Source organism: Elephas maximus, chromosome 5 (genome assembly GCF_024166365.1).
Source record: "Elephas maximus indicus isolate mEleMax1 chromosome 5, mEleMax1 primary haplotype, whole genome shotgun sequence".
Lineage (NCBI taxonomy): Eukaryota > Metazoa > Chordata > Mammalia > Proboscidea > Elephantidae > Elephas > Elephas maximus.
Genome location: NC_064823.1, coordinates 61,711,826 through 61,739,456, shown reverse-complemented (window position 1 = coordinate 61,739,456; position 27,631 = coordinate 61,711,826). Strand labels below are relative to the sequence as shown.

The window sequence follows — 27,631 nt, the reverse complement described above, 5'->3', positions numbered from 1 at the left end:
TAGCAGTGGAACACTGTCTGATAGACTGCCCAAAGATGAGCCCCTCAGGATGACTGGGGAAGAGCTGCGTTCTCAAAGTAGAATAGACTGTAATGACGTGGATGGAATCAAGCTTTCAGGACCTTCATTTGCTGACATGGCATGACTCAAAATGAGAAGAAACAGCTGCAAACATCCGCTAAAAACTGGAACATGCAATGTATAAGTATGAATCTACAAAAATTAGAAGCCATCAAAAGTGAAATGGAACACATAAACATCAATATCCTAGGCATTAGCGAGCTGAAGTGGACGGATACTGGCCATTTTGAATCAGGCAATCATACAGTCTACAATGCCAGGAATGACAGCTTGAAGTGGAATGGTGTTGCGTTCATCGCCAAAAAAAAATTTCAAGATCTATCCTGAAATACAGTGCTATCGGTGATAGGATAATATCCAAAGGCCTACAAGGAAAACCAGTTAATATTACTATTATTCAAATTTACGCACCACCCACTAAGGCCAAAGATGAAGAAACTGAAGATATTTACCAACTTCTGCATTGATAATCACTGGTAATTGGAATGTGAAAGTTTGAAATGAAGAAGAGTCAGTAGTTGGAAAATATGGCATTGGTGATAGAAACTATGCTGGAGGTGGCATGATAGAATTTTGCATGGCCAATGACTTCTTCATTGCAAATACCTTTTTTCACCAACATAAATGGTGACTATACACATGGACCTAGGTGGATGGAATGCACAGGAATCAAATTGACTACAACTGTGGAAAGAGATGCTGAAAAAGCTTAATATCATCAGTCAGAACAAGGCCAGGGGCCAACTTCAGAATAGACCATCAATTGCTCATATGCTAGCTCAAGTTAAAGCTGAAGAAAATTAGAACAAGTCCACAAGAATCAAAGTACTACCTTGAGTATATCCCTACTGAATTTAGAGACTATCTCAAGAATAGATTTGATACGTTGAACACTAATGACTGAAGACCAGAGGATTTGTGAAATGACATCAAGGATATCATATATGAAGAAAGCAAGAGGTCATTAGAATGATAGAAAAGAAAAAAAAGATCAAAATGGATGTCAGAAGATACTCTGAAACCTGCTCTTAAATGAAAGTAGCTAAAGCAAAGGAAAGAAATGATGAAGTAAAAGAACTGTACAAGAGATTTCAAAGGGTGGCTCCAGAAGACAAATTGTTATAATGATATGTGCAAAGACTTGGAGTTAGAAGACCGAAAGGAAAGAACACAGTCAGCATACACAAGCTGAAAGAACTGAAGAAAAAATTCAGGCCTCAAATTGCAATATTAAGGATTCTACTGGGAAAATATTAAATGACACGGGAAGCATAAAAAGAAGGTGGAAGGAATGCATAGAGTCACGATATCAAAAAGAATTTGTCGATGTTCAACCATTTCAGGAGGTAGCATTTGATTAGGAATTGATAGTACTAAAGGAAGAAGTTCAAGCCACCCTGAAGGCATTGCCAAAAACAAGGCTCTAGGAATTGACAGAATAACAATTAAGATGTTTCAGCAAATAGATGGCAACTTTGGAATGCTCAATCACCCATGGCAAGAAATTTGGAAGAAACTACCTGACCAACAAACTGGAAGACATCCATATTTATTCCTATTCCAAAGAAAGGTGATCCAACAGAATGTGGAAGTTGTTGAACAATACCATTAATGTCACTTGCAAGTTTCTGTCAAAGTTTTGCTAAAAAGTATTCAAAAGCAGCTGCAGCAGTGCATTGACAGGGAACTGCTAGAAATTCAAATCAGATTCAGAAGAGGACTTGGAACCAAGAATATCACTGCTGATGTCAGATGGATCCTAGCTGAAAGCAGAGAATACCAGAAAGGTTTATCTGTTTTACTGACTGTGTAAAGGCATTTGACTGTGTGGGTCATAACAAATTATGGATAACATTTCAAAGAATGGGAATTCCAGAACACCTAACTGTGCTCATGAGGAACCTGTACATAGATCACGAGGCAGTTGTTTGAATACAACAAGGGGATACTGCATCGTTTAAAGTCAGGAAAGGTGTGTGTCAGGGTTGTATCCTTTCACCATACGTACCCAATCTGGGCATCAGGATTGGAGGAAGACTCAACAAACTGCCTTATGCAGATGACATAACCTTGCTTGCTGAAAGTGAAGAGGACTTGAAGCACTTACTGATGAAGATCAAAGACCACAGCCTTCAGTATGGATTACACCTCAACAGAAAGAAAACAAAACCCTCACAACTGGACCAATAAACAACATGATGATAAACAGAGAAAAGATTGAATTTCAAGGATTTCATTTTACTTGGATCCACAATCAATACCCATGGAAGCAGCAGTCAAGAAATCAAACGACGCATTGCATTGGGCAAATGTGCTGCAAAAGACCTCCTTAAAGTGTTGAAAAGCAAAGACATCACCTTAAAGTCTAAGTAAGGTGTGCCTGACCCAGGCCATTATGTTTTCAATCACCTCAAATGATTGGAAAATTGGACAATGAATAAGGAAGACTGAAGAAGAATTGACTCCTTTGAATTATGGTATTGGCAAAGAATATTGAAGATACCATGGACTGCCAGAAGAACGAATAAGTCTGTCTTAGAAGGAATACAGTCAGAATGCTCTGTAGAAGCAAGGATGGCAAGTCTTTGTCTCACACACTTTGAGCATGTTATCAGGAGGGATCAGTCCCTGGAAAAGGACATCATGCTTGGTAAAGTAGGGGGTCAGTGAAAAAGAAGGAGATCTTCAAGTATGTGGATTGACACAGTGGCATCAACAATGGGCTCAAACATAGCAATGATTGTGAGAATGGTGTAGGACCAGGCAGTGTTTCATTCTGTGATGCATAGGGTCACTTCGAGTCAAAACTGACTTGATATCACCTAATAACAATAACAATAGACAGCTTGTTATGGTCAATGACGTAGAGACACAAACTTACTGAAAGTAATTAGGTACCCTCTTACCATATACTCATATTGCTTCATTTCATGTAATGGCTTCATTCTCAGTAACACAGCTGGCACTGATGGTACCAAGCACATCCTTACATGTTATTATACAAAAGAATGACCCTTTCTCTTCATTTTTTCATATGTCATATGTAAGAGCATATGCCCATATATAAAATCTCTGGCCCTGTTTGGGTCCTGTTCAAATCTCTGATTCAAATAAGTTGGTCATGACCTAGAGGGCTCAAGTCACCAGCCTGAGTTACATGATTATCCTCTAGTGGAAGAGTAAAGGGTAGGCACATGTGGATACATGCACTTGTGCTTAGGAAAAACAAAATTAAGGAAATTATAAATATTTTACTTATTATAATTCAACTTTGTAAAATAGCTTGAAAACATACTGTTTTAGTTTAGATTGAAATTGTTTGCTTGTTTTAGTCAACTCAAAAGTATTTTACATTCTTAGACTTTCTGACATTATTCTTAGTTTCAGCAGTCTTTCCTATTTAACAAAATAATTTTTGGATAGTGTAAATCTCAACTATAATTTGTTAAACTAAAAACTAAGTATTCCTGAATAGAATAAAGACCTAAAAAGGTGAATACTAGGTGTTGATAAAATAAAATATCTTAGCATGGAAATGACTAAATCAAATATGCCAGATAGAAATATACACTTTTAACACTATCTGCACAAAAATAAACAAATTCAACCTCAGGTATTCATAAATAGATTATTTATAGGCTTCTCTGCATATTGAAAACATTCATTTAATGATCGCAAATTATAGGTCAGTACACGGTTGAGTGAACTGAGGTCCTTAAGCACTACCTTTCAGTATAACACCCTTTCCTTGCAATTTAATTGTCCCATGAGAGGCCCTTTTGAAATGAGCATTGAATGACCATTCCCATGAATGCATTTGTGAGAAGCAAACATTTATTCCATGTAGTCTTGATGCAGGCTTAATCAAAGCCCATAAAATGGACACATTCTTCTTAATAGATTGTAAATGTTTATAATTACCCTGAGGATGTTTTCAAATGTCTGACGACCCTAATATTATAAACTCCCTCTCTCTAGACAGTCTTAAAGCTGTTTATTGCTCATTTGGCCACTTTCCAGCTTTCTACTCTCTCGTTTACTTCAGTGTGTATCAATAAACCTGTAATTAATGCAGCATCTTACTGAACTATTTTCTTTGCATTACTACATATTGTTTCAAGTAGTTAAAAATCATACCTTCTATTATTTTGCATGTGTTCATCAGTAATATATCTTTTAAAAATATTGATCATCATAACTGTAACAATGACTCTTATACTTAAATATTATGATCTTAATTCTCAAATCACAATTTCATATCAAACAGAGAATCTCAGTGATGGACCACTGTTGCTCAACTGTGTCACTCAGCATCTAATGCAGCATATTATTACCTTTTCACTTAATACCAAAAAAACAAAACAAGAAAACCCCAAAAACCTATAAAGGCCAATGGTTCAAATTCTTTTTGAAGTGAGGATTCTTCCAAACAAAATTGTAAAAATCACTCAACGGTTAAATGCCTTGTTTCTCAGGAGCCAAGCCATTTACAGAGTATGCTTTACTATTCATATGCTGGGAAAACCCATCCAGCTAATTGATGTATCTAATGTATCCAACAGCATTACCTACACCTTTTTATCTAAAAAAAAGTCACAAGGTTCTGAATATTCATTTTAAATCTGGGCATTCTGCCATACTGCAGAAACTTTAAGATCAACTTTGCACTAATGAAATCCGCCTGCTCCAAGTGAGGTATTTAATGTGCTAACTGATCAAAATTATTAATTGTCTTAATCTACTGAGAAGGAGGGAAGGAGATGAGCAAAGGAAAAAAAATCTCTGTCCATTTCTCATTTAATATTTTAAAGGTAATATTTGAAGACAGTCATCAGACTGAGAATTACTGCTTTGATACATTCCAGAAAATTCCACTAAATTTAGTTAAATCACAACTATGGTTTGGACAATGAGTTAAATTGTAAGATCCCACTTTCTGTATTAGGGCTTATATCACCATCAAATTGTGTATATAATAAGCTTCATGAGGACAGGGTTGTTTTTGTCATGTCCAGGATTCTCTTACAAGAACCTTCCACAGTATTTGGTGCATAGTAAGCAAAGACTAGATTCAGAAAGGGATCTATTTGGATGCTGACAATTGGTATGCACTGAATAATGCAGTGCAATATTTCTCACTTAAAATCTTTTTAGGGTCAGGTTAGAAATATATTTACATATTAAATTCTAATATAGGCTGCTCATCTATTTTAGTATAAATTATTTTCAGTAGAAATTAATCATATTTTTACTTTGTTATTGTGGTTAAGGGCCATCAAGTCAGTTCCAACCCATAGCAACCCTATGTAAAACAGAACAAAATACTGCCTGATCCTGAACCATCCTCACAGTCTTTGCTATGCTTGAGCCCATCGTTGCAGCCACTGTGTCAACCCGTCTCACTGAAGGTCTTCCTTTTTCACTGAACCTCTACTTTACCAAGCATGATGTCCTTCTCCAGGGACTGATCCCTCCTGATTACATCTCCGAAGTATGTGAGACGTAGTCTTATCATTCTTGTTTCTAAGGAGCATTCTGGTTGTACCTCTTCCAAGATAGATTTGATCATTCTTTTGGCAGTTCATGGTATATTCAATATTCTTTGCTAACACCACAATTCAAAGTTGTCTGTTCTCCTTTGGTCTTCCTTATTCGTTGTCCAGTTTTCACATGCATACGATGTGATTGAAAATACCATGGCTTGGGTGAGGTGCACTTTAGTCTTCAAAGTGACATCTTTCCTTTTCAGTGCTTCAAAGAGGTGTTTTGCAGCAGATTTGCCCAATGCAATGCATCTTTTGATTTCTCAAATGCTCTTTCCATGGCTGTTGATTGTGGATTCAAGTAAAATGATATCCTTGACAACTGCAATCTTTTCTGCGTTTATCATGATATTGCTTATCGATCCAGTTGTGAGGATTTTTGTTTTCTTTATGTTGAGGTATAATCCGTACTGAAGGCTGTGGTATTTGATCTTCATCAGTAAGTACTTCAAGTCCTCTTCACACTCAGCAAGCAATGTTGTGTCATTTGCATAATGCAGGTTTTTAATGAATCTTCCTCCAATCTTGATGCCTCCTTCTTCTTCAGAGTTCAGCTTCTCAGATTATTTGCTCAGCATACAGATCAAATAGGTATATAGGTATATATATAGGTATATACAGATTGAATAATATTACTTTATCATAAAAAGCAATTATTTTACATGATTTAATAAAATGACTAAGCTTCTATTAGTTGGCGTAACTAGGTTACACAGTTTGGATGTCAGAGAAATTGATGGTTGCTAGAATATCAAGTTCTGAGGATGTTACATAGATCAACTTTAATCCCTATCAAGATTTTTTTTCTGCTTTCCAGTTTGCCATAGAAAAAGATAACAGAAGAAAATTAAAAACAAATGGGTCTTTTTCCTGGAGATAATAAAGTCTTGATAATGAAAATTTACATTACATAGAAATTTGCAATTTAAAAACTGTTTTATTATTTCTCATATCTTATTTCATTTTATCAGAATAACCTACTCAATATATATATATATATATCATTAGGTAAATATATATATATTATGTCTAATTTTAAAGGTTTATTTATGTGTGTGTGTGTGTGCGTTTCAGGGATAAAGTATGGTTAGTCGCTATGTCCTCTATGTTAGGATTGTTTTCGTTAGCATTTACTACATTAAAACACAATTACTAGTTTAAGTGTTTATTCCTTCTACTGACTAAACTGGGAGTACCTCAAGGATAAGAACTGTGCTTTCGTCTTCATCACCAAACTACCATGTTTGATAAAAGAACATGTATTAGTCAAGACCCTTTCTCTTACAAGTGGTGAAAACTCACCTTAAACTTTACCACCATGTACTCGGGGAGCCTAAGAAAGAGCTGGATTTTCCGTTTCCCTTTAGTTTTTGGCTCCCTTTTCAGTTAGTTTCTCTGTATGTGGCTCTGACAATCCCAACACTACATCATTACAACTTGTGATAAAAAAGAAAGACCCTTTTTATTTATTTATTTTTATTATTATCCATATATCAAATTTCAATCCTTATTTGAATTCTCTACCTATCCTTGAGCTAATTACTTAGGCCACGGACATGGAGAGCTCATATTGACCAGTCAGTAATAGAAGGTACAGGAGTGGGCACATGTGGAACACAAGGGATAAGTCCAGATTTGTTTCTTAAATAAAAATTGGGCTCTTGTTATTAAACAAGGAGAATAAATACTGGGAAAGTAAAAACAGCAGACATTAAGTATGGAATTGATTCCAAGTTCACAGGGCTATGTCAATAGTGAAGTAGGGATCCAAACCTGGTCTTCTGACATCATATGTAGTGTAGTTTCCCCTGGATAAAAATACTGTTTTATAAAAGAAAGGTAAAATTGAAATGATCAAGAGATTTTTGTGTCAAATTACAGTGAAAACCAAAACAATGACTTTCAGCTGTATAAATTTGAGGAAAATTTCAGGATAGGCTTAGCATGTGTAATGAACTCTGTGCTGTGCCTCCCAAATCTCCATCCAAAACCGAAGGTTTATGCCTCCATCTCCTGAGAGTGCTAGTAGCCAATAATCCTCTCCAGGAATTACTCTCAGCTCAGAACAGCCACCTCACCAAGGTCCATGCAGGGTCATAAAGCACCCTTCCTGAGTCCAAACATGAGGAAACTCTGAATACCACCCCACTTCCAGAGCTTCCCGGAGGCCTTTGTTGAGACTACATCACGTTCTCCTGTCTTCTTGTACTCGAATCTCCATCATGAAGTATAGTTCCCCAGGAATCCAACCTTCCACAGTTTAGTTTTTGTTTCTTGAGCCTCAAGAACAACTAGTCTGATTAAACAGTAATTGAAAACAAAGTTACCAGGAAAGATATTTTTATGTAGTTTGTTGTGTTTTGCGATCACTTTTTTTAAATTGCTTTAAATTTTTATGGTTTTTTTTAATCATTTTTTCATTTCTTAAGCATTCAATTTAAATAAAATATAGTGCACACCACTAATTAAAAAAAAAAAAAAAAAAACACAAAAACAAACCCATTCCCATCAAGTGGATGCTGACTCGTAGTGACACTATACGACAGAGTAGAACTGCCCCATAGGGTTAGCATGTGACTATTCTTTACCTTCTTATGCAATCTTGATAGAAACAACAATACGTTAATCTCGGCTCTCAAGTAACTACCCTGAAGGGAAACAAGCAGATTAAAAGATGAAGTCTAAGCATTGTGCAGAATGTTTTGGGTATGTGCATTTACTGGGGACAGAGGGGATCCATAACCTTCATTATTTTTCTTAAAGGAGTCTGTGACACAAAGAGGTTAAGAAATATTATTCAGAGACCAAAATAAAATTCTGTGAACCAGAATTTGAAAATACCATCCTAGGGACTGAGGTATTAGTATTCTCTTGCTGCTATAACAAATTACTACAAATTTAGAAGTTTGAAGAACACAAATTTATTATCTTACAGTTGTGGAGGTAAAAAATCTGACATAGTTCACAGTAGACAAAAGCCAAGGCATTTGTAGGGCTGTGTTCCTTTTGTAGAGGCTCTAGGAGAGAATTTATTTTCTTGCCTTTTACAGCTTTTAGAGGCTGCCCGCATTTCTTCATTTGTGACCTTCTTCCTCCATCTTCAAAGCTGGCAAAACAATCTCTCTGAAGGTTCTCATAAGTCTCAACCCGTTCTTCAGTAGTAACTTCGCCCTCTGACTATCCTAGTATGCCTCCTTCTTTCATCTTGGAAGCCTCTGTGACTGCATTGGGTACACCCAGATAATCCAGGATAATCTCCCTATTTTAAGGTCAGCTGAATACCAACTTTAGTTCTATAATGCAGCTTTAATTCCTCTTTGCCATGTAACCTAACTTATTCACAAATTCTAGGGATTAGAACATGGACATCTTTGGAAGACTACATATTCTTATAACCATAAGTTCCTTTATACTATCCATGTAAAAAAATTCTTTATTTTTTTCTTCTAATTATATGTTTAATAACTCAGTTATTGAGCCTCTCATCACTTCCTCTTATGTAATTATCTAGTCTGTAGAATTAATAATAATTTGTAACTAGTGAAACTACTATTTAATTTTCTATTATCAATAAACAGTACCTAGTTACACCCACAGGACTGAAGCTTCTTAAGGTCAGACACTACATTTTTTTTACACATTTATTTCTGTAACCTGTAGCATTTAGCCAATTGCCTGTCAATTAATAGGCATACGGATAATGCAGCTTAATTACTGTGAAGGTTGAAAATGCTCATGTACTAACAATAGCAAAGGCTCATTCCCCCTTTTAGTGACTCCCACAGACCAGCTAATCGAATCCTTTCTCGTCAGATTTTACCATTACAACATAGTGTGGGTGTTTGGGATCATTCTCAAATAAGCAAAACTATTACTAAGTAACTTCTACATTCCAAAAGTCTGTCCTGAACTCCATGCTTACTATTTTGTGTAACTAACCCATTGGCCTTGAGTTGATTCCAACTCATAGCAACCCTATAGGACAGAGTAGAACCACACCATAGGGTTTCCTAAGCTGTAATCTTTTTGGAAGCAGACTGCCTTATCTTTCTCCCATGAGGCACTGGTGGGTTTGAACTGCCAACATTTCAGTTAGCAGCTGAGCACTTAACTACTGTGCCCCCAGGGCTCCTTACTGACAGCTAGTTACCTCAAAAAATCAAGCGACATATTGCACTGGGAAAATCTGCTATAGAAGACCTCTTTAAAGTGTCAAATCTATTCTTGAGATGGTGTCTAAATTCAGGTGGGATATACTCAGGGTTGTACTGTGGCTCTTGTGGATTTGCTTTACTATTCTCCAACTTCAACCTTAACTTACATATAAACAATTAAAGGTCTATTTCTCAGTCAGCACCTGGCCTTGTCTCAATTGATGATACTGAGCTTCTCTATCATTTCTTTCCATGAATGCAGTCAATTTCATTCCTGGGTATTCTATCTGGCAAGGCCCATGTGTATAGTTGCCATTTATGTTGTTGAAAAAAGGTATTTCCAATTAATATAAATCATTGGTCTTGGAAAAATCTGTCATGCGATCTCCCGCATTGTTTCTATCACCAAGGACATATTTTCCAGCTACTGACCTTTCTTTGTTTCCAACTTTCACATTCCAATCACCAGTAATTATAATGTATCTCGATTGCATGTTTTCAGGAAACGCTGGTGGTGTAATAGTTAAGAGCTACAGTTGCTAACCAAAAGGTCAGCAGTTTGAATCTACCAGGTGCTCCTTGGAAAACTTATGGGGCAGTTCTACTCTGTCCTATAGTGTTGCTACGGGTCAGAATCAACTCAACGGCAATGGGTTTGGTTTTTTCTTTTCTTTCTTTAATCGCATGTTTGATCAATTTCAAACTGTAGAAGTTGGTAATAATCGTCAGTTTCTTCATCTTTGTCATTAGTGGTTGGTGCATAAATTTGACTACAGCCTTCAGTATGGATTACACCTCAGCATAAAGAAAACAAAAACCCTAAGCAACATCATGATAAACGGAGAAAAGATGGAAGTTTTTAAGAACTTCATTTTACTTGGATCCATAGTCAATACCCATGAAAGCAGCAATAAAGAAATAAGTGACACATTGCATTGGATAAATCTGCTGCAAAAGGCCTTTTTAAACTGTTAGAAAGCAAAGATGTCACCTTGAGGACTAAGATGTTCCCGACCCAAGCCATGGTATTTTCAGTTGCCTTATATGCGTGTAAAGCTGAACAATGAATAAGAAGACCAAAGAAGCTTCCATGCCTTTGAATTATGGTATTGGCAAAGAATACTGAATATACAATGGACTGTCAGGTGAATGAACAAATCTGTCTTGGAAGACATACAACTAGAATGTACCTTAAAAGGGAAGATGGCAAGACTTCGTCTGAAATATTTTGGACATGTTATCAAGAGGAACCAGTCCCTGGGGAAGGGCATCATGCTTGGTAAAGTAGAGGGTCATCGAAAAAGAGGAAGAAGCTTGACGAGATGAATTGACACAGTGACTGCAACAACGGGCGCAAACATAGCAATGGTTGTAAGAATGGCACAGGACTGGGCAGTGTTTTGTTCTGTTGTACATAGGGTTGCTATGAATCAGAACCAACTGGAAGGCACCTAGCAACAACAACAAATCTAACAAGTTACTCTCAGACTTAAACTAATTTTCATTTTCCACATAGCCTGTCATCTTCTTAAATCAAATCTTCTACTTAAAATTTTCAGTAGATTCAAGCTGCGGTTAGAATAAATTCAAAACCCCTTTACCAGTCTCTCAAAGGCCTCTGTAATCTGGACCTCTGTCTCCTACAACTTGACCAAACTCTACTTTGCCCCTCACTAGCTAGGCTACAGCCATACAGTAATCCTTTAAATTCTTCAAATACGAGCTCTTCCTTGCCAATTCCTTGCCCATGCTGTTCTTTTTTCTACCCATCTCTTGCATGGGTAATTTTTTTCCTCATTCTCTAGATCCTGGTTTAAATATCAGCTTTTCAAAGAAACTTTCTTGAGCATTCTAATTAAAATAGATCCTCCTTCTGAGCAGACCCATTATTATCTAAAAGAGCACCGTCATTGTTTCCTTCCAGGCACTTAGTGTGATTTGCATTTATTGGTTTGTTTACTTGTTTATTGTGTCTCTCAATTGGGGGGTAGGTATCCACTGTTTTACTCCTAACACACAGCATTGTGCCTGTTACTTAATGAATATTTATTTGGATGAAGTTTTTTTCTCATGTTCGTAATTTGTATGTAATTGCAAAAGTATATTATTTTGTGATCAGAAGATTTCATAGGGCATAAATGCTCTCTAACCTTCAGCTCTGGTGGTGGTGTATTTTCTTAGCATCCTGGATCTCTATAACTATGTCAGGTTTTGTTTGACTTACATTTAGCAGCACTTTTAAGTGATTCAAATTAAAACATAACAAAACAAAAGAAATTCACGGCTCAAAGCCAAGCATCTGCTCTGACACATATTCTCATAGCAGATCTTTATACCATAACGGAGAAGGCACACAGAAGTTGAAAGGGTAAGAGTCCTCTGCCAGGATTTTGGCCTCAATGCCAGTGGTCATGGAGAATTCTGTTTTTATACCCTGCAAAGTACATTTAATTGAATCTTCCACTTAATAGCTATGGGATTTTGTACAAATGACTTAACTCTCTAAATCTGACCTTCCTTGTCTTGTTAAATGAAATGTAATGATTCTTACCTACCTTAAAGAGTTGTGTGAAGCTAAAAGTGCTAATCGTTGCCTACCCCAGGTCCTACTCAGACAATACCTGCAGGCGTAGTCTCACCTTGTTTCAGAATCACTGAGAAATCAGCAGGACAAGAAATTGTGAGCTCCTCCCTACTAATGCTGAGAATCTTGAGACAATCACCAGTATCTACTAATGGTGTATAGGGGACTTAGGGCATACTTAGGTTCTTTGACAACCCATTAAACATTTTTTTTTTTTTAACCAGCAGCAGTTATTTGTGACCAGTTTCTGGGACTGGTTCTTTTGACCTGGTTTGTGATTTTCACTAGAGCCCATGCATAAATATCAGCTAAGTGTCGGTGATGGTTGCCCCAGTCCAGATGCTATCCACTCGACAAGAACCTTGTCCCAGATTGGCATGGGGTGGCAACCAGGCTTTTGTATTTTTTAGTAAGATCCTCAAGTGATTCTGATTCATACCAAAGTTTAAGAATCCCTGTTACTGGGTGGAAACCCCAGGTTCTTGCTCAGCATGAATGTTATTGGCCAATAAATGAGAAACCGAGGTGGGAGAACAGGAAAGGCTCCTTTATTTTGTTGCACAAGGAAGAGGAGTCAGTCAGAGCAGTTTCTGCCAAGACTATTCCCCAAAGGCATGCTGGCAAGTTACTTTTAAGGGGTTCACAAGTAGGGAGTTCACAAGTTACATCAGCAACATGCTTAATCATACTACGCAGGCACAGTGGGGTTTACAACTAACCTTCAAGCAAAAGCAAGATTCAAATGCAAAGCTGGTGGGTAAGGAAGCCAGCAAAGGAAACAGAATTTTTAATACAACACTGTGGAGGAGCAAGCCAAGCAAAGAGAACGTGATTTTTAACGCAGCTCTGGGCCTCTGTCTCATTCCTGTTTCAGTATGTATGTAATCCTGTTAGTAAATTTCTACCTGTGTCTGCCATGTTGCATTGAATTTAACCCTTTGTTTAATCCGTGCTTGAGTGTCCTACAGTCTTATGTATTTTTTGCCTTGAATATTTAATGAGTACATAATACCTTCATTGTCCTGATTCTTTTATTTCTCCCTCTGCTTTAGCTGAGGCTTTTGTTCTTTTAAACTACTTTGATGGCAAAATTCTGGGCTTATAATTTGGAATAAGGGATATAAGCTAAGATTTATACAGGGAGAATTTTGAAAGTCTGTAGATAACCGAGCATATATAATGTTCATAGAAAGTGTTTTAAAATAAAAGCAACCATCAAAACAAAGGAATTTTTTAATCGATGTGTTACCTTGCCGATATAAACTTTCACTTTGAGTAAATGTCACAATATTAACCAGTAATCTATACAATGACAAATTCAGATAATTTTAACATGACTTTGTATCTATACCTTGATGAGCTACCAAAATGATTAGAACCAAGATAATATCAGTTTCCAAGTATGTGGCTGTTTTCTTGTTCTATGGGTTTACTCAATCTTTTTAATTGTTAATGTATTAGAAAAATAAGTAAACTAATTATTACACTTGAGAGGCAGATTTTACATGCATGCTATCACATACCATTAAGAATGTTGAGGTATATTCCATTCACTTCTTATCTTTTACCAATTTTTATCTTTAGACACTTTATGCTGTGGAGTCATAATGAAAAATATAGTGTATGATATAGTAACAACAAGTCTGCTATGTGAAGACTACATTGTGTCAGCCTCACCTTCCAGTCATATTTAACAGTTTAGGTCCTTTCTTCTGTATACGTTCAAGATGGTACTGGAAAGAAATGTATGTAACCATTCAGACACTTATTATTACTTAAATATACGTCAAAGTACAAATTTGCAAGCACTTTGTTTAAATTGGATTTTACCTTCCTTGTTTAAATGTGAAGTGGACTCAGACATTTTTATTTGACAACCTGTCAGAAATTTGCTTATTTTGGAATGAGTATATGGGTATTCTGGTAATAGCCATGCATTCAGAATTCATTGCCTACCGATTGCTAGAAGGCTGAAATATATTTTGAAAACTTTTTTGACACACAAAGTACATTCTCCATATACCTAAAATCAAAGTTCTATCTCCTACCAAGTTTGCCAGATTTGCATTAAGGTGGTGATACTTGCAAAATAGACATAAATGCAGCTCAGCTGTTTCATGTGTGGTTTAAGAACCCCGTGATCCTTTGAAGATAACTTCTCAAAACTCTCTCCCTGTTTAGATGGTAAATGTGAAATTTAGTGATTTTGTTCCCTACTTTAAGAAATATGAGTAATCTTGGTGAGATTCATCTGTCATCAAAGATATTCATGTTTTAGTTGAGATTAATATCATTCTTTAGTGCTGAGTAAAATAGGGAATATTATTTTCCTTCTCCAGTTTTGCTTAGTAAAGTGAGGATCTTTCTCGCCAACCCCATCACCCCCTGATCCATTTTTTAGAGCTGAGATAATTTAGAATGCTAAGTTGAAAGAAATTCATTTAAAAATAACAGTTCATACATTTTCATGTAAACACATTACACCTTAAATATATATGAGATTTCCATCAGCTGCTCAAGTAGTATTATTTTAGACATCTCAAAATGCTGAACAGTAAACTATTCTGATATATGTGAAGTCGTTTCTGTCTCCTTTCCGTGCAGCAATTCACATTTTGATGGGCTTTTGATGTTCCTAGATATCCGTGGAATACAGGAGTTTTTGGACAAAGTATCTCAACAGGGGATGGATGTTGCACTTCAGAAGGTAGAAAACAACATAAATAAAATGATCACTACCCTCTTTGACACCATGCGAATAGAGGAACTGAATCGCTATCGAGATACTCTTAGGCGAGCCATCCTTGTTATGAATCCTTCCACAGCCAAATCCTTCATCACAGAGGTAAGTGAAAATGGCCAAGAGGTTGGGGTGGGGTGTAAAAATAAAACGCTTTGAAAGATACCTCACAGAGGAGATAAAAATTAAGAGCTTAAGAGCTAATAAAAACTTTTTTTTTTTTTATTAACAGTGGAAGGGAATTAACTACACGGCTCTCATTATCACTAATGAAGGTATCACAGGGAATTCCTTGCTCATCACATTTACCCTGTACTGTCCAGTTCATTGCCAAGAATGTTTGTATTTATATGTATTTAGGCACATGGCCAAGATGATTTTGAGTTTTATGAGAGTTTTAAATTGCTGTTGACCTGAATGATTCTAACAAGTTAAAAAATGCATTCACTAGTGCACAGTTCTCTAGTTCTTAAATTTTTTTGAAGATGTGTCACTTCTTAGAAAAGAGTCACTAAAAGCAGGGTATTATCACCTAAACGTGATTACTTGTATAAAACTATAGCAAATTTACTTTTGTTCTGTGAACTCTACATCAAGACAAATAATTGAAACTGTCTGAAACTCTCAAAAGTAATGACCACTGTACATTTTATGGTGCTACATACTCAAAATTTTAATTGTATTTATTCATTTGGTTAGAAGCTCTGAAACATTGTAAAAATACAATTAAGGCTTTTCTAATCATTAGTATAACATCTTTATATTCTAAACTGCTTGCTATTATCTTGCAAAAAAATTACTGTCAAGTCCTTGTTGCCAAGTTTTTAATTTTATGTAGTGATTGAACTGGTCATGACATTATATATTTTCACATCAGTTTTTTTCTTTTTTCTTTTCTTTTTCTTTAATTTTGGTGACTTCATTTGACTAATTATTTTTTCTCACTTCTCCATTCTGCTGCCTTTAGTTCCCAAAGTACTGCTCTAAAGCCTCTAAATTAGGAATGTGTTAGAAGTTATTTGACACACTATAATATAATTGGTATCAAACAGAACAGAAATTACTAAGAAGAACAAAACTTGTGGAAAACTATCAATAATATCAATTTTGTACTTTAATAGAGAAATTTGTATGCACTTTAAGGTAAAATAGAGAACTTTAACCTATTTTAGTGTAACAAATGACTCAGAGAATCTCATTGAGTGACTAGATTTATCCATAAAAGAAAGAATAGTTCTCGTTTTGCAGGAGCTGATTCTTTGAAGAAACACAAAATCTTTTAGAGCAAGTGTTTATGGGACAGAAGACCATAGGAATGAGAGTCACTCAGGGACAAATTGAAGTGTTAAAGGTGTAATAAATGAGATTGAAGCATCCGTGGTCATTTCTGGCTAGCAAGATCAGAGAAGTCTTCCTTGATACAGGACATTTGATGTACTTTGTCTCATTGGTAGGAATTCACAAAAAAGAAATGGTTTATAATAGACAAAGAAGAGTCCATCTCAGTCAATACCTGGGCAAGTTAAATGGGCAAATTATTTAAAATTTCTGAGCCTCCATTGTGTCTTCTATAAAATGGGAATAGATGATTTCACCTTATTAAGTTGGATGAGGTATCCTACAATATCACCAGGGATATCATTGCTGATGTCAGATGAATCCTGGCTGAAAGCAGAGAATGCAAGAAAGATGTTTACCTGCATTTTATTGACTATGCAAAGGCATTCACCTGTGTGGATCATAACAAATTATGGATAACATTGTGAAGAATGGGAATACTAGACCACTCAGTTGTGCTCATGAGGAACCTGTACATAGATCAAGAGGCAGTCGTTCGAACAGAACAAGGGGATACCGAGTGGTTTAAAGTCAGGAAAGATGTGTGTCAGGGTTGTATCCTTTCATTATACCTGTTCAATCTGTATGCTGAGCAGTTAATCCGAGAGGCTGGACTGAATGAAGAAGAATGGGGCATCAGGATTGGAGGAAGACTCACTAACAACCTACGTTATGCAGATGACACAACCTTTCTTGCTGAAAGTGAAGAGGACTTGAAGCACTTACCGATGAAGATCAAAGACCACAGCCTTCAGTATGAATTGCACCACAACATAAAGAAAACAAAAATCCTCACAACTGGACCAATAAGCAATATCATGATAAGCAGAGAGGAGATTGAGGTTGCCAAAGATTTCATTTTACTTGGATCCACAATCCACACCCATGGAACAGGCACTCAAGAAATCAGGAGACTCATTGCATTGAGCAAATCTGCTGCAAAAGACCTCGTTAAAGTGCTGAAAAGCAAAGATGTCACTTTGAAGACTAAGGTGCACCTGACCCAAGCCATGGTATTGTCAATCACATCATATCCCTGTGAAAGCTGGACAATGAATAAGGAAGACTGAAGAGTTGATGCCTTTGAATTGTGGTGTTGGTGAAGAATATTAAATATACCAGGGACTGCCAAAAGAATGCACAAATCTGTCGGGGAAGAAGTACAACCAGAATGCTCCTTAGAAAGAAGGATGGCGAGACTGCATCTTATATACTTTGGACATGTTATTAGGAGGGATCAGTCTCTGGAAAAGGACATCATGCTTGGTAGAGTACAGGGTCAGCAAAAAAGAGGAAGACCCTCAATGAGATGGATTGACACAGTGGCTGCAACAATGGGCTTAAGCATAACAACAATTGTGAGCATGGTGAAGGACTGGGCAGTGTTTCATTCTGTAGTACACAGGGTCACTATGAATCAGAATTGACTGGATGGCACCTAACAATGATGACACAGTGAGCTAAAAAAAAAAAAAAAAAATTGCCTGAGACCTAGTAGATGCTCAAGATGTGGTAACTTCTAGATCACTTTTACTAGCACATAACATGGTATATGACAAATAGAAGATGCTCAAAAAATGCTTGGTCAGTTGGAAAGAAATGTCAAGATGAGCAAAGACATAGGCCTTTATTGTATCCTCAGATTAGAGCGAGTAGTTTTGTGCATATTGAAAGTAGGGTATATGAAGAAGAGACAAGGCCCACACTATGTGAAATGTGGTTTTATGCCAGATAGATAGTAAAGGCCCTTGAGTGTCAGGGTAATAGTTCATATATATTTAGCAAGCAGTTAGAAGTAATGGGCTGAGAAGGGGGATGACTTGATCATTCCTTGTACTACAGAGAAGGCCTAAGTTGGGGAGCCTGTTAGGAAGTAATCACTCCTAATTTATCAGGGCAGAATGAAGGCCTGCATCAGGCGTTTATGGGACAGAAGGCCATAGGAATAAGAGTCACTCAGGGACAAATTGTTTGAGTGCATGGCTAGAGAAGGTTTTGGGGTTTTTAAAATGGGCCCCAAGAGATGCCGGTGCCATTAATTGTTATGAGCAAATAATGTGGAAGAGTAGGTTTGAAGGAGATCAGGTTCAATTTGGGACGTGTGAAATTTGAGCTATCAGTGGATTACCCTGGTGGTCATACTATCTATGTTTTAACCTTTTTTTATACTTACTATCTCCCAGGTGCTGTTGCAAGCTCTTTATAATCTGTTTTCTCATTTAATCCTCATAAAAAACCCACTGAGTTAGTGTTATCACTGTTCTTGCTTGAGATAAGGGACGGGAGGCACAGAGAGGTTAAATAAATTGTCAGTATCACATAACTGGTAAGATAAAGATTTGGGGATGAACTCAGGCAGTTTGCGTCCAGGGTTTGTTTGCTTAACCCCTGCTCTATTGCCTGCCCAGATTAAAAAAAAAAAAAAAAGAAGTGGTTGTAAATTCATAACTGGTGCACAGGAGAAAGGTCAGTGCTGGAAATGTGGTTTTGTTTCAATCAGTTTAATAAACATTGACTTATTATCCAGTATATGCTAGACACTATGCTAGGCACTAGTGATACAATGATGATAAAGATTCAGTTTCTTTTCTTCAAATTTACAATCTGGTAATGGGTTCAGACAGCAGAAAAATAGTAGGATGTGCACACCGGCAGAACACAGACGCAACTACCCCAATCTCAGAGACACAAAAGAGGGACAACTCACTGAGCCTGGTTACAACACGAAGTGTGTAACTGTGGAAGGGCTGAGGGGGAAGTCCTCCTTGACTTGAGTATTAAAGAACATATGCAGTTGCACCTGGCAGAGAAAGGAGAGTAGACCATTCTCAGCAGGAAGAAGAGCATGAACAAAAGCAGAGTCTCAATGTACAAAAGCGTCAATAGCATGCTTTCTTTAAAGGACCACCAGTAATAATTACAATAGCTAACATTAACTAGGGAGGGAGTTGGAAGTTAATTTTATTAGTGATGAAGAGCCATTGCAGTGATTGAAATGGGAGATGATACATTCAAAATATGCTTTATGGAGGTGTAGAGGATAAATTTAAGAGGTGCAAGACTGAAGACTGAGAAGTTACATTTAAAATTTTCAATCATCTAAGCTAAAAAAAAAAAAATGTTGCCTTGTGGTAATGCAGAGAAGTATGTAGAGGAGAGACTGTGTGAGGAAGAGCAGGAGCGGTGAGAAGGTAAGGACTCCTGTGTGGACATATATCATGTTATTTAATCCTCGGAGCTTTTCCTCATACTCAATTAAATGGTTTATACACAGTTTAGTATACAGTTGGATACATGATTTGATTACTCAAGAGAAGTCAGGTCCTGAGATAGAGAATTGGAAGGTATCAGTTTGTAGACACATACATATTTTATATTTATTTTTTATATATATAATTAAAACACTACTGTGTATAAAAACAGTAGGTCAGGTAAGGGAAGGAACACAGGCAGGGGAATAAAATCTAGCAAAGAAAACCAAGAAAAATATAAGATAGCTTGTAGGTGAAACTAGAAAGCAACTGAGGAAAAAGTTCAACGTGAAAATGCTGAAGATTTGCCATACAAATAAGAACTCGAGTGTATTAGAGTAGAAAACTGGAAAGCCTGGTTATTTAGCAATGCAAAGTTCCTTTGTGAGGTAGAAAGAAGATTTCGGGGTTGATTGTGTAGATGTGCGGTGAGAAACAGGAAACAGAATGTAGACCACCTGTGCCAAAAAGTTGGAAGAAATTATCAGAAAGATGTAGAGTAACAGAGGAGTTCATAGATGAAAGATTTGTTGTCACAGAGGGTGTTTTAGAACCAGGCACATGGAAGAAATCTGTGAAGAGGAACTCAGAGAAAATGAAGTAGAAAGGGCTGTAAGTGAAATCTCAGGGAGGCTCTATGTGAGGGTGCCTAAGGATGAAAGCACACAGGCAACAGGAAAAAGTATACTTGAAAAGGTAGGAGGAGACCCCAAGCAGTGCTATTTCACAGATCCTATGTTTTTTTTTTTTTTTATGTGTCTAGAAAACAGGGGCTGTCACTAGACTTAAACACGGTCTGGCATGAAAACTCAGAAGGTATCTGTATTGGGGAGATAAAACTTTCCTGACAATGGCAAGAGATTTTGCAAGATTGCAGAGGGGTCAGGGAGCAAAGGAGTGGAGAAGGGTGTATTGACTACATTGTAAAGAAGTTTCGTGATGAAAGTAAAGATAAAATGATGGATAAAATAAATAAACAAAATACTCGATGGATACCCAGAAGAGGAAAACCATTTTCATTTTTAGGATAGAAGAAGCTGAAACATTTTTATACATGCCTGGGGAAAGGAAGTGGTGTAAAAAGAGGGATTGTAGATGAGGGAGGGATAATGCAGAAGACGTGATTCCAGAGTGTTAGCCTTCAAGAAGTTCCACCTGGGAAAGGCTACCCATGGCCAATAACTTAATTTGCTGCTCCAAAGGGAGATGAAAATCAGTTCAGAATTTATTAAAAGAATTTGCTTTGACCCTCCTTGGTTATCTCTCTGATAATCAATTTCAGCCCGTATGATCTTGACATGGACTCTGACCACGGTCCCCTATACTTGCCCCAGAACTTTGAGACTTTTAATAATCTAATTCTTCTGTCTTTGTTCCCCAAAACATAAAATCTGTTTGCAATTTTTTTTTTTTTCTGAGAGTGTTTTTCCCCTTCCTTCAAACAATCACCTTTGATTTTTTTGTCTATCACTGTCTCTCACAATTACTGCTTTTAAACTCTGAACTGTGGACTACGTTTATGCCCCACAATCTCGGACAGTGATGTAGCAATGAAAGAAAGAATGAATGTGAAGACCCTGCCTGACCCCATCTAAGCTGGCTCTACTATTCTCTGACCTACATGGTGATACCTATTTCTCAACTGACTATTCTCAAATATTTCCCAGCTGGCTTCTGCTCTCTTAGGGTCCAGGAGTATTGCCTTTGTTAAGGAGTAGGTTGACCCCTTTAGTACTAGAAGCAGTTCATTCAAAAGACAGGTAGCACTGAAAGTCTGCAAACACAAAGAGAACTAAATTCCTGACCTAGAGGATTATTCAGCCTAGTGAAGGAGGCAAGTATGTAACAAAATAATATTAAGTAAAATAAAAATTCCGCAATAGAGATAGGTAAATCGTGTGCCAGCTTTCCATAGAACTGACACTGCAGGGACCCTTAACCAGGGCCAGGGAAAAGTTTCACAGAGAAATTCCTTCACCAGAATCTTGAAAAATGAATAAGTATAATAAGACAGATAGCAGTAGGTCAACAATTCAGTGTGTGTGTGCGTGTGTGTGTAGTATATGCACACGGTAAAAAAAAAAAATACTATTGAGGGTTACATAACGAAAAAGGAATCCCTTTCCCCATGTATTCCCACTTCCAGTTAACATTTTTTGGAAGGAATTACTTTTAATTTTTTTAATTTAACCTGCATTTTACTTTTGGAATACTCCATTCATTCACATGGTTCAAAATTAAAATAGCTTGAAAGGATACCCCTCCTGCTACTGTTCCTGGAGCACCTGATTTCCTTCTTGGGAGAAAAACACTGTGTCCTTCCTATGTGGACTTCCAGGCTGTGTGGGGCAGGGAGAGAGGGGTTGTATATTCTTTTTACTTATTATTACACAAATAGGGGTACGCTAGGCACAAATTATGTGCCTGGATTTTTTTTTACTGCGTAACTTTCAAGAGGTTATTCTCTTGAGATATGGAGTCACTCTTAAGCCTTTAACTTTTTCTGTTTTTACTTATTAGCTGACTTATTACTTTTATCCTCTACCTATTTCCTTTCTGATATTAATCCTTATTCCATCTACTACAGATGCTATGTCATTGGTGGTGGCGTTAGTTGCTGTCAAGTTGGCTCCAACTTATGGTGACCTTCTGTATAATAGAAAGTAACATTGCGCCCATAGATGCTATGATGTCCTTAAATGTCCTTTTACCACACTTCTACTCTTATCCCTCCCAACTTCCATGACCTGTAGTTTTACTTTTATATTAAATGATTGAAAATACATATTTTCTACTCTGTAACCATAAAAAAAATTTCATGTCTTGGCTCAAAGTTTATTCTATAAGTTGAAAGTGTATAAGCATGTTTACCTACTCAGTATAAACATTTTTACTCCAAAAAAGAATTAAAATACATTTTTTCTCACTCCAGATTTTCCTTTGAATAATTAATTTTTTTTTTTTAACTTTTTCCTTCATTTTACCTTTGTTGGCTACTTAAATTCTAAATTCCTGTGTATAGTAGCCAATTTCCAAAATTTCTATTCCCTGGCTAGATCCTTCCCTCCCAGAGCCCTTTCTTCCCTGCTCTATTGCTTCTACATTCTTTATCACCCTTCACAGTCGAATCCAGGAATTCCTAGATACAATGTTTTCTTCTTTCTTAGTTCCCTGCTTTGCTGGAGAATAACTTCAAGGTAGTTAAGGAAGGGTGTTTTTCTAAGTTTTCTTTTCATGTATAAAAATGTATTTATTCTAACTTCATTCTAGTTTAATAATTTGTATAATTATAAATTCCTAGTTTAAAAAATAGTTTACCTCAGAATATTGAAAGCATCAATCCGTGGTATACTGGCACAGAGTCAGCTGATAAGAAATCCAGTGCACGTGTAATCCTTATTTACTGCAAGGTGACTGTTGTTTATGTCCTGAAAGCTTTTAGGAACTTTAATGTACTAAAATTTCACAATAATAAGTATAAGAGTTTCTTTTAACACCCGTTCTCTCTATGCTCGCTAAGTTAAGTCTTCCAATATGAAAACTCATGTCCTCATTTATGACAAATTTTCTAGTGAATTTTCTACTTTATTATCCTCTGACCCATCTATAAATTTTTGGGGGGCACACATATATTTAATCTCCAGAAAATTTTGCTTCTTGTTTTCTAATGTTCCTTTTTACAACATCCTTTTTTTTTTTAATAGAAACCTTCTTTGATTTCTCAAAAGTTACCATTTAGAATTTTTAAGTCCTCTTATTTTCCTCAAATTATCTCTGTTTACTCTGACTTCATTTTATTCCCTGTTTTATCTGGATCTTTTTCGCATTGCAGTTGTTTTCAAATGTCTTTTGATCCTTAGTTCACTCTCATACATAGAAATGGCTCAATAACTTGGCAAGCTCCCATTGGTATGCTTCCGTTTGTATTGAGAAGATGGGACATGGCTATTTTAGTGGAAGTAATGCTAGGTTTTGTGTGTGTGTTTGTGTGTGGTCTTTAGTCTAGGACAATAATGCCAACATAAGCTGCCTCAGTGAACTCCAGAAAACCCACCCAGTTTCTTTACAAGTGTGCCCTATGCTCTTTTGCTTTGTTTGTTTGTTTTTGCATAGGGGTGAATGTCACCTTTCAGGGATATTTGCATGTGAGAATCAACATACATTTATGTTTTCCCATACTTTTCTCTCTCATCTTACTCTTGCCCTCGATTTTACTTGGCAGTTCCAAATATCAAGACTTGGTATTCTGCATGAGGGCTCTCTTTTGAACTGCTTCTCCTTATGATGTTACCTCAGTCAATGGCTTCTGCCACAATTCTTCATCTGATAGCACTGCTTCTGCTTTTTATTTTTCAGGAATTGATTTAAAAAAACAGCTTTCTGATGGCTCTTTGCTTTTTATCCTCATGACTGTGGGTTTGTGTACCTATTTAACCCTTTATTATTATTTTATTGGGACTTTGGGGCTTCTTCTACCTTCTTGATCTGGAAGCCCCAGTATGATCTTTCAGAATTTTAGAAATTCAAACTAAACAGCATAAGGTAATTTTTAAAACCACTGTTAACGGTTTTTAAGAAATAATATATTGGATCAAGACATTTTAGATTTAGAAAGTACATCATGTGTCATTTTGTCTACATTCCAAATTTACAGTTAAAAAAATTATAGGCCTCCCTAGATGTAATCAACACTGTCCTCTAACTTCTTCCTACACTGTTCAACACCTTTGGAGCTAGTGCAGAAAGTGGATAGTAGGAGACACCCAGATTTTGAGACTGGTAAAGTAAGTTGTTAGCAGGTCAAGGAGGGGTTATGATTCTTGGGTCCTAAGAGCAGCATTTGTAGAAATGATTTACCATGGGTTATATGATGGATAGAGTATCAAATGAAACTGGAAAGGGCCAGATGGATTGAGATAACAATAGGAAAGATAAAGGAACTGAAGGTTAGGATAAGGGCAGAGAAGGTCAGTAAAAAGAAGTGGGAAGGCAAAGGGGAGAACCTCTGATCAAAGAGGAAATAGCAGAATTGCCCAATAATAAAGGGGTTAATAGGTATATACTTGCTTTACTTTGTAGATAGGCATAGAAACTTGTTGAACTATTCAAAGGAAATATGTAACCTAATCGCCAAAGAATAAGTTTTAAAAAAACAAAATTGTTCGCTTACCTTTGTCATTTAATTGCTAAGGAGAAAAATACACATATCAATTATTTCTGCATCTTTTTTCTCTGTCCCTGGAACAATTATGTGACATTGAGTTAATTATGTTCCCTTTGAAGTCTTAGAAATTTAATACATTAAATGTCTACAGTTAGTGCTCCACCTCTCATTTAGGAGTTTCAAAGATTTAAGAAAAATATTTCACTCTTATACAGCTGAGTAGATCAGCCTGCTTGTGATATCGGAAGAAATTGTTATCACCAAGCACCCGTAAGCAAAAACCAAACCAAACCCGTTACCGTCGAGTTGATTCTGACTCACAGCGACCCTAAAGGACAGAGTAGAACTGCCTCAGAGTATTTCCAAGGAGTGTCTGGTGGATTCGAACTGCTGACCTTTTGGTTAGCAGCGGTAGCTCTTAACCACTACATCACCAGCGTTTCCAAGCAACTATGTGTCCTTAAAATGACTATTGTGAAATGGGAATGCTCACATGGCTTGGTTTAAATATGGATAGGAATGATATATTGAAAACAATATATTTTTCATATAGGGATAGTATTGCCTTAGTTGCTGTGCAACTTATACCCTTTCCAGAAACAATATAAAAATTGTACTTAAGTTAGAACTTTTTTGCCCATAGCTTTTGAGTTTGATAAGAAACATCAAGTCCTTGAAAACTGAAAATTTTATTATTTATATGCTAATGAGCTTCATTTCCCGTTTATATTTTTTCTTCATGTTTTCAGGAAGGAGCCCTACCATTACATGAAATTCTTTTAATTCTCTGTAAGAAAAGGGTATTTCTATTCTTCTTTAAACACACTTTATGAAATAGTTTCTTTCCAGGAGTCCCTGGGTGGGTGAATGGTTAAGCATTCAACTATTAGCAAGAAGGTTAGCGGTTTAAATCCATCCAAAGGTACCTCGGAAGCAGATCTGGCAATCTGCTTCTGAAAGGTCACAGCCTTGAAGACACCATGGAGCAGCCTCTGCATGCAAAGGCTCCCCCATGAGTCAAAAGAGACTCCACGACAGCTAACAACATTTTACTCTATGAAGCCAGTAATGCTATTTAAAAAGAAAATGTATGGCTAATTTTTTTCTCAAATTTTTATCCATTGCATGTCTCTGTAATAATATTGTGTCCACAGCTACCTGCTATGCATTTTTAAAGTAAACTTTTTATTGAAATATGAACTGCCTAAAGAATGTTGTCATCCTTGTTAGTTGTCATCAAGTCGGCACTGATTCATGGCAACTGTATGTATAATAGAAGGAAACATTGCTGGGGCCTAAGCCATCATCTCCATGATCTTTGCTATGCTTGAGCCCATTGTTGAGAAAATTGTGTCAATCCATCTCATTGAAGGTTTCCTTCGTTTTGGCTGACAGTCTACTTTACCAAATATGATGTGCTTCTCTAGCAATTTGGTCTTTTCCGATTATGTGTCCCATAAAGAATAGTGCATTTATTATAAGTGTAAAAACCAAAAACCAAACCTGTTGCCATCGAGTCGATTCTGACTCATAGTGACCCTATAGGACAGAGCAGAGCTGCCCCATGGAGCTTCCAAGGCACTCCTGGTGAATTTGAACTGCCGACCTTTTGGTTAGCAGGTGTAGCTTTTAACCACTATGCCACCAGGGTTTCCTATAAGTATACAACTCAATAAATTTCCCTGAAACCAGCATTCAGATCAAGAAACAGAACATTAGTGGCACCCCGAAATTCTTTTCCCACATTTACATCCAGTCATAACCCCCTTCAAGAGTAATCACTATCCTGACTTCTAACAATATAAATACATTATATAATACTGGTTATTTTAAAATAGTATATGATTAGAGTCATCTTGTATGTACTGTTGTGTCTGCTTTCTTTTGCTCAGCATTATGTTTGTGAGATTCATCCATGTTGGAGTATGTAGGAAAATGTCTTTCTTTTTGATTGCTTCAAAGTATTTCATGGTATGAATATACCTCAATTTATGTAGCTTACGCTGATGATTTTTTTCCAGTTTTTGCCTGTTACAAATAGTGCTTCTATGCTTGTCTTTTGGTCTATATGATTTTTTGTTAAGTATATACCTAGAAATGGAGTTGCTAAGTCATAAGATATGCAAAAGGTTTGTCATGTATCAATGCTAGTTGATAAGAGCTGTTTTCCAAAGTCTTTATACAAATTTATACGTGAGAAGTTGGAAGGTTTCCAATTTTCTACTTCCTCATCAACACTAGTTATGTTCTCTTCTCTTTATTTTATTTGTTATGATGAGTATGTATCATATTTTTATGCAAGTAACACAATTTTTTTTAACACATACCTTCCACATGTGTTTGCCTACCATTCCTCCCCCCATGACATATTTTTTTAAGTGCCACTAAACTAATTTTTTTTTATAGCAACATTTGAAAAAAATTGGCATAGCGGCTCTTATGAAAATACCTTCCTGGGGTGGAGGGCCTGGTTGGCAAACAAATGTAGAAGGTGCACGTTATTTGCGTAAAAATACGCTATTGGATTCATTTTTTTTTTTTTTTCCAGCTTGCGTTTATCTGATGTATGAACCTTTTTAAATATTTATTTGCTTTTTGGATATTCTCTTGTAGAGTGCCTGTTCAAGTCATTTTCCTTTTTGTGTTTTTTTAAGAAGTGTAAAACCAAACCAAACCCGTTGTCATGGAGTCAATTCCAACTCACAGCGACCCTAAAGGGCAGAGTAGAACTGCCCCATTAGGGTTTCCAAGGAGTGCCTGGTGGATTTGAACTGCC

The 27,631-nt window shown here is 36.6% G+C and overlaps 1 protein-coding gene across 1 annotated transcript in view; it reads left to right on the top strand.

Moving 5' to 3' along the window:
* Positions 1–27,631, top strand: part of GRID2 (glutamate ionotropic receptor delta type subunit 2) — a 1,658,713-nt gene that overhangs the window by 833,381 nt on the left and 797,701 nt on the right. The window contains exon 4 of the mRNA XM_049885711.1: positions 15,002–15,207. Coding sequence (XP_049741668.1) covers positions 15,002–15,207 — 206 coding nt within the window. The remainder of the gene's footprint in view (positions 1–15,001; positions 15,208–27,631) is intronic.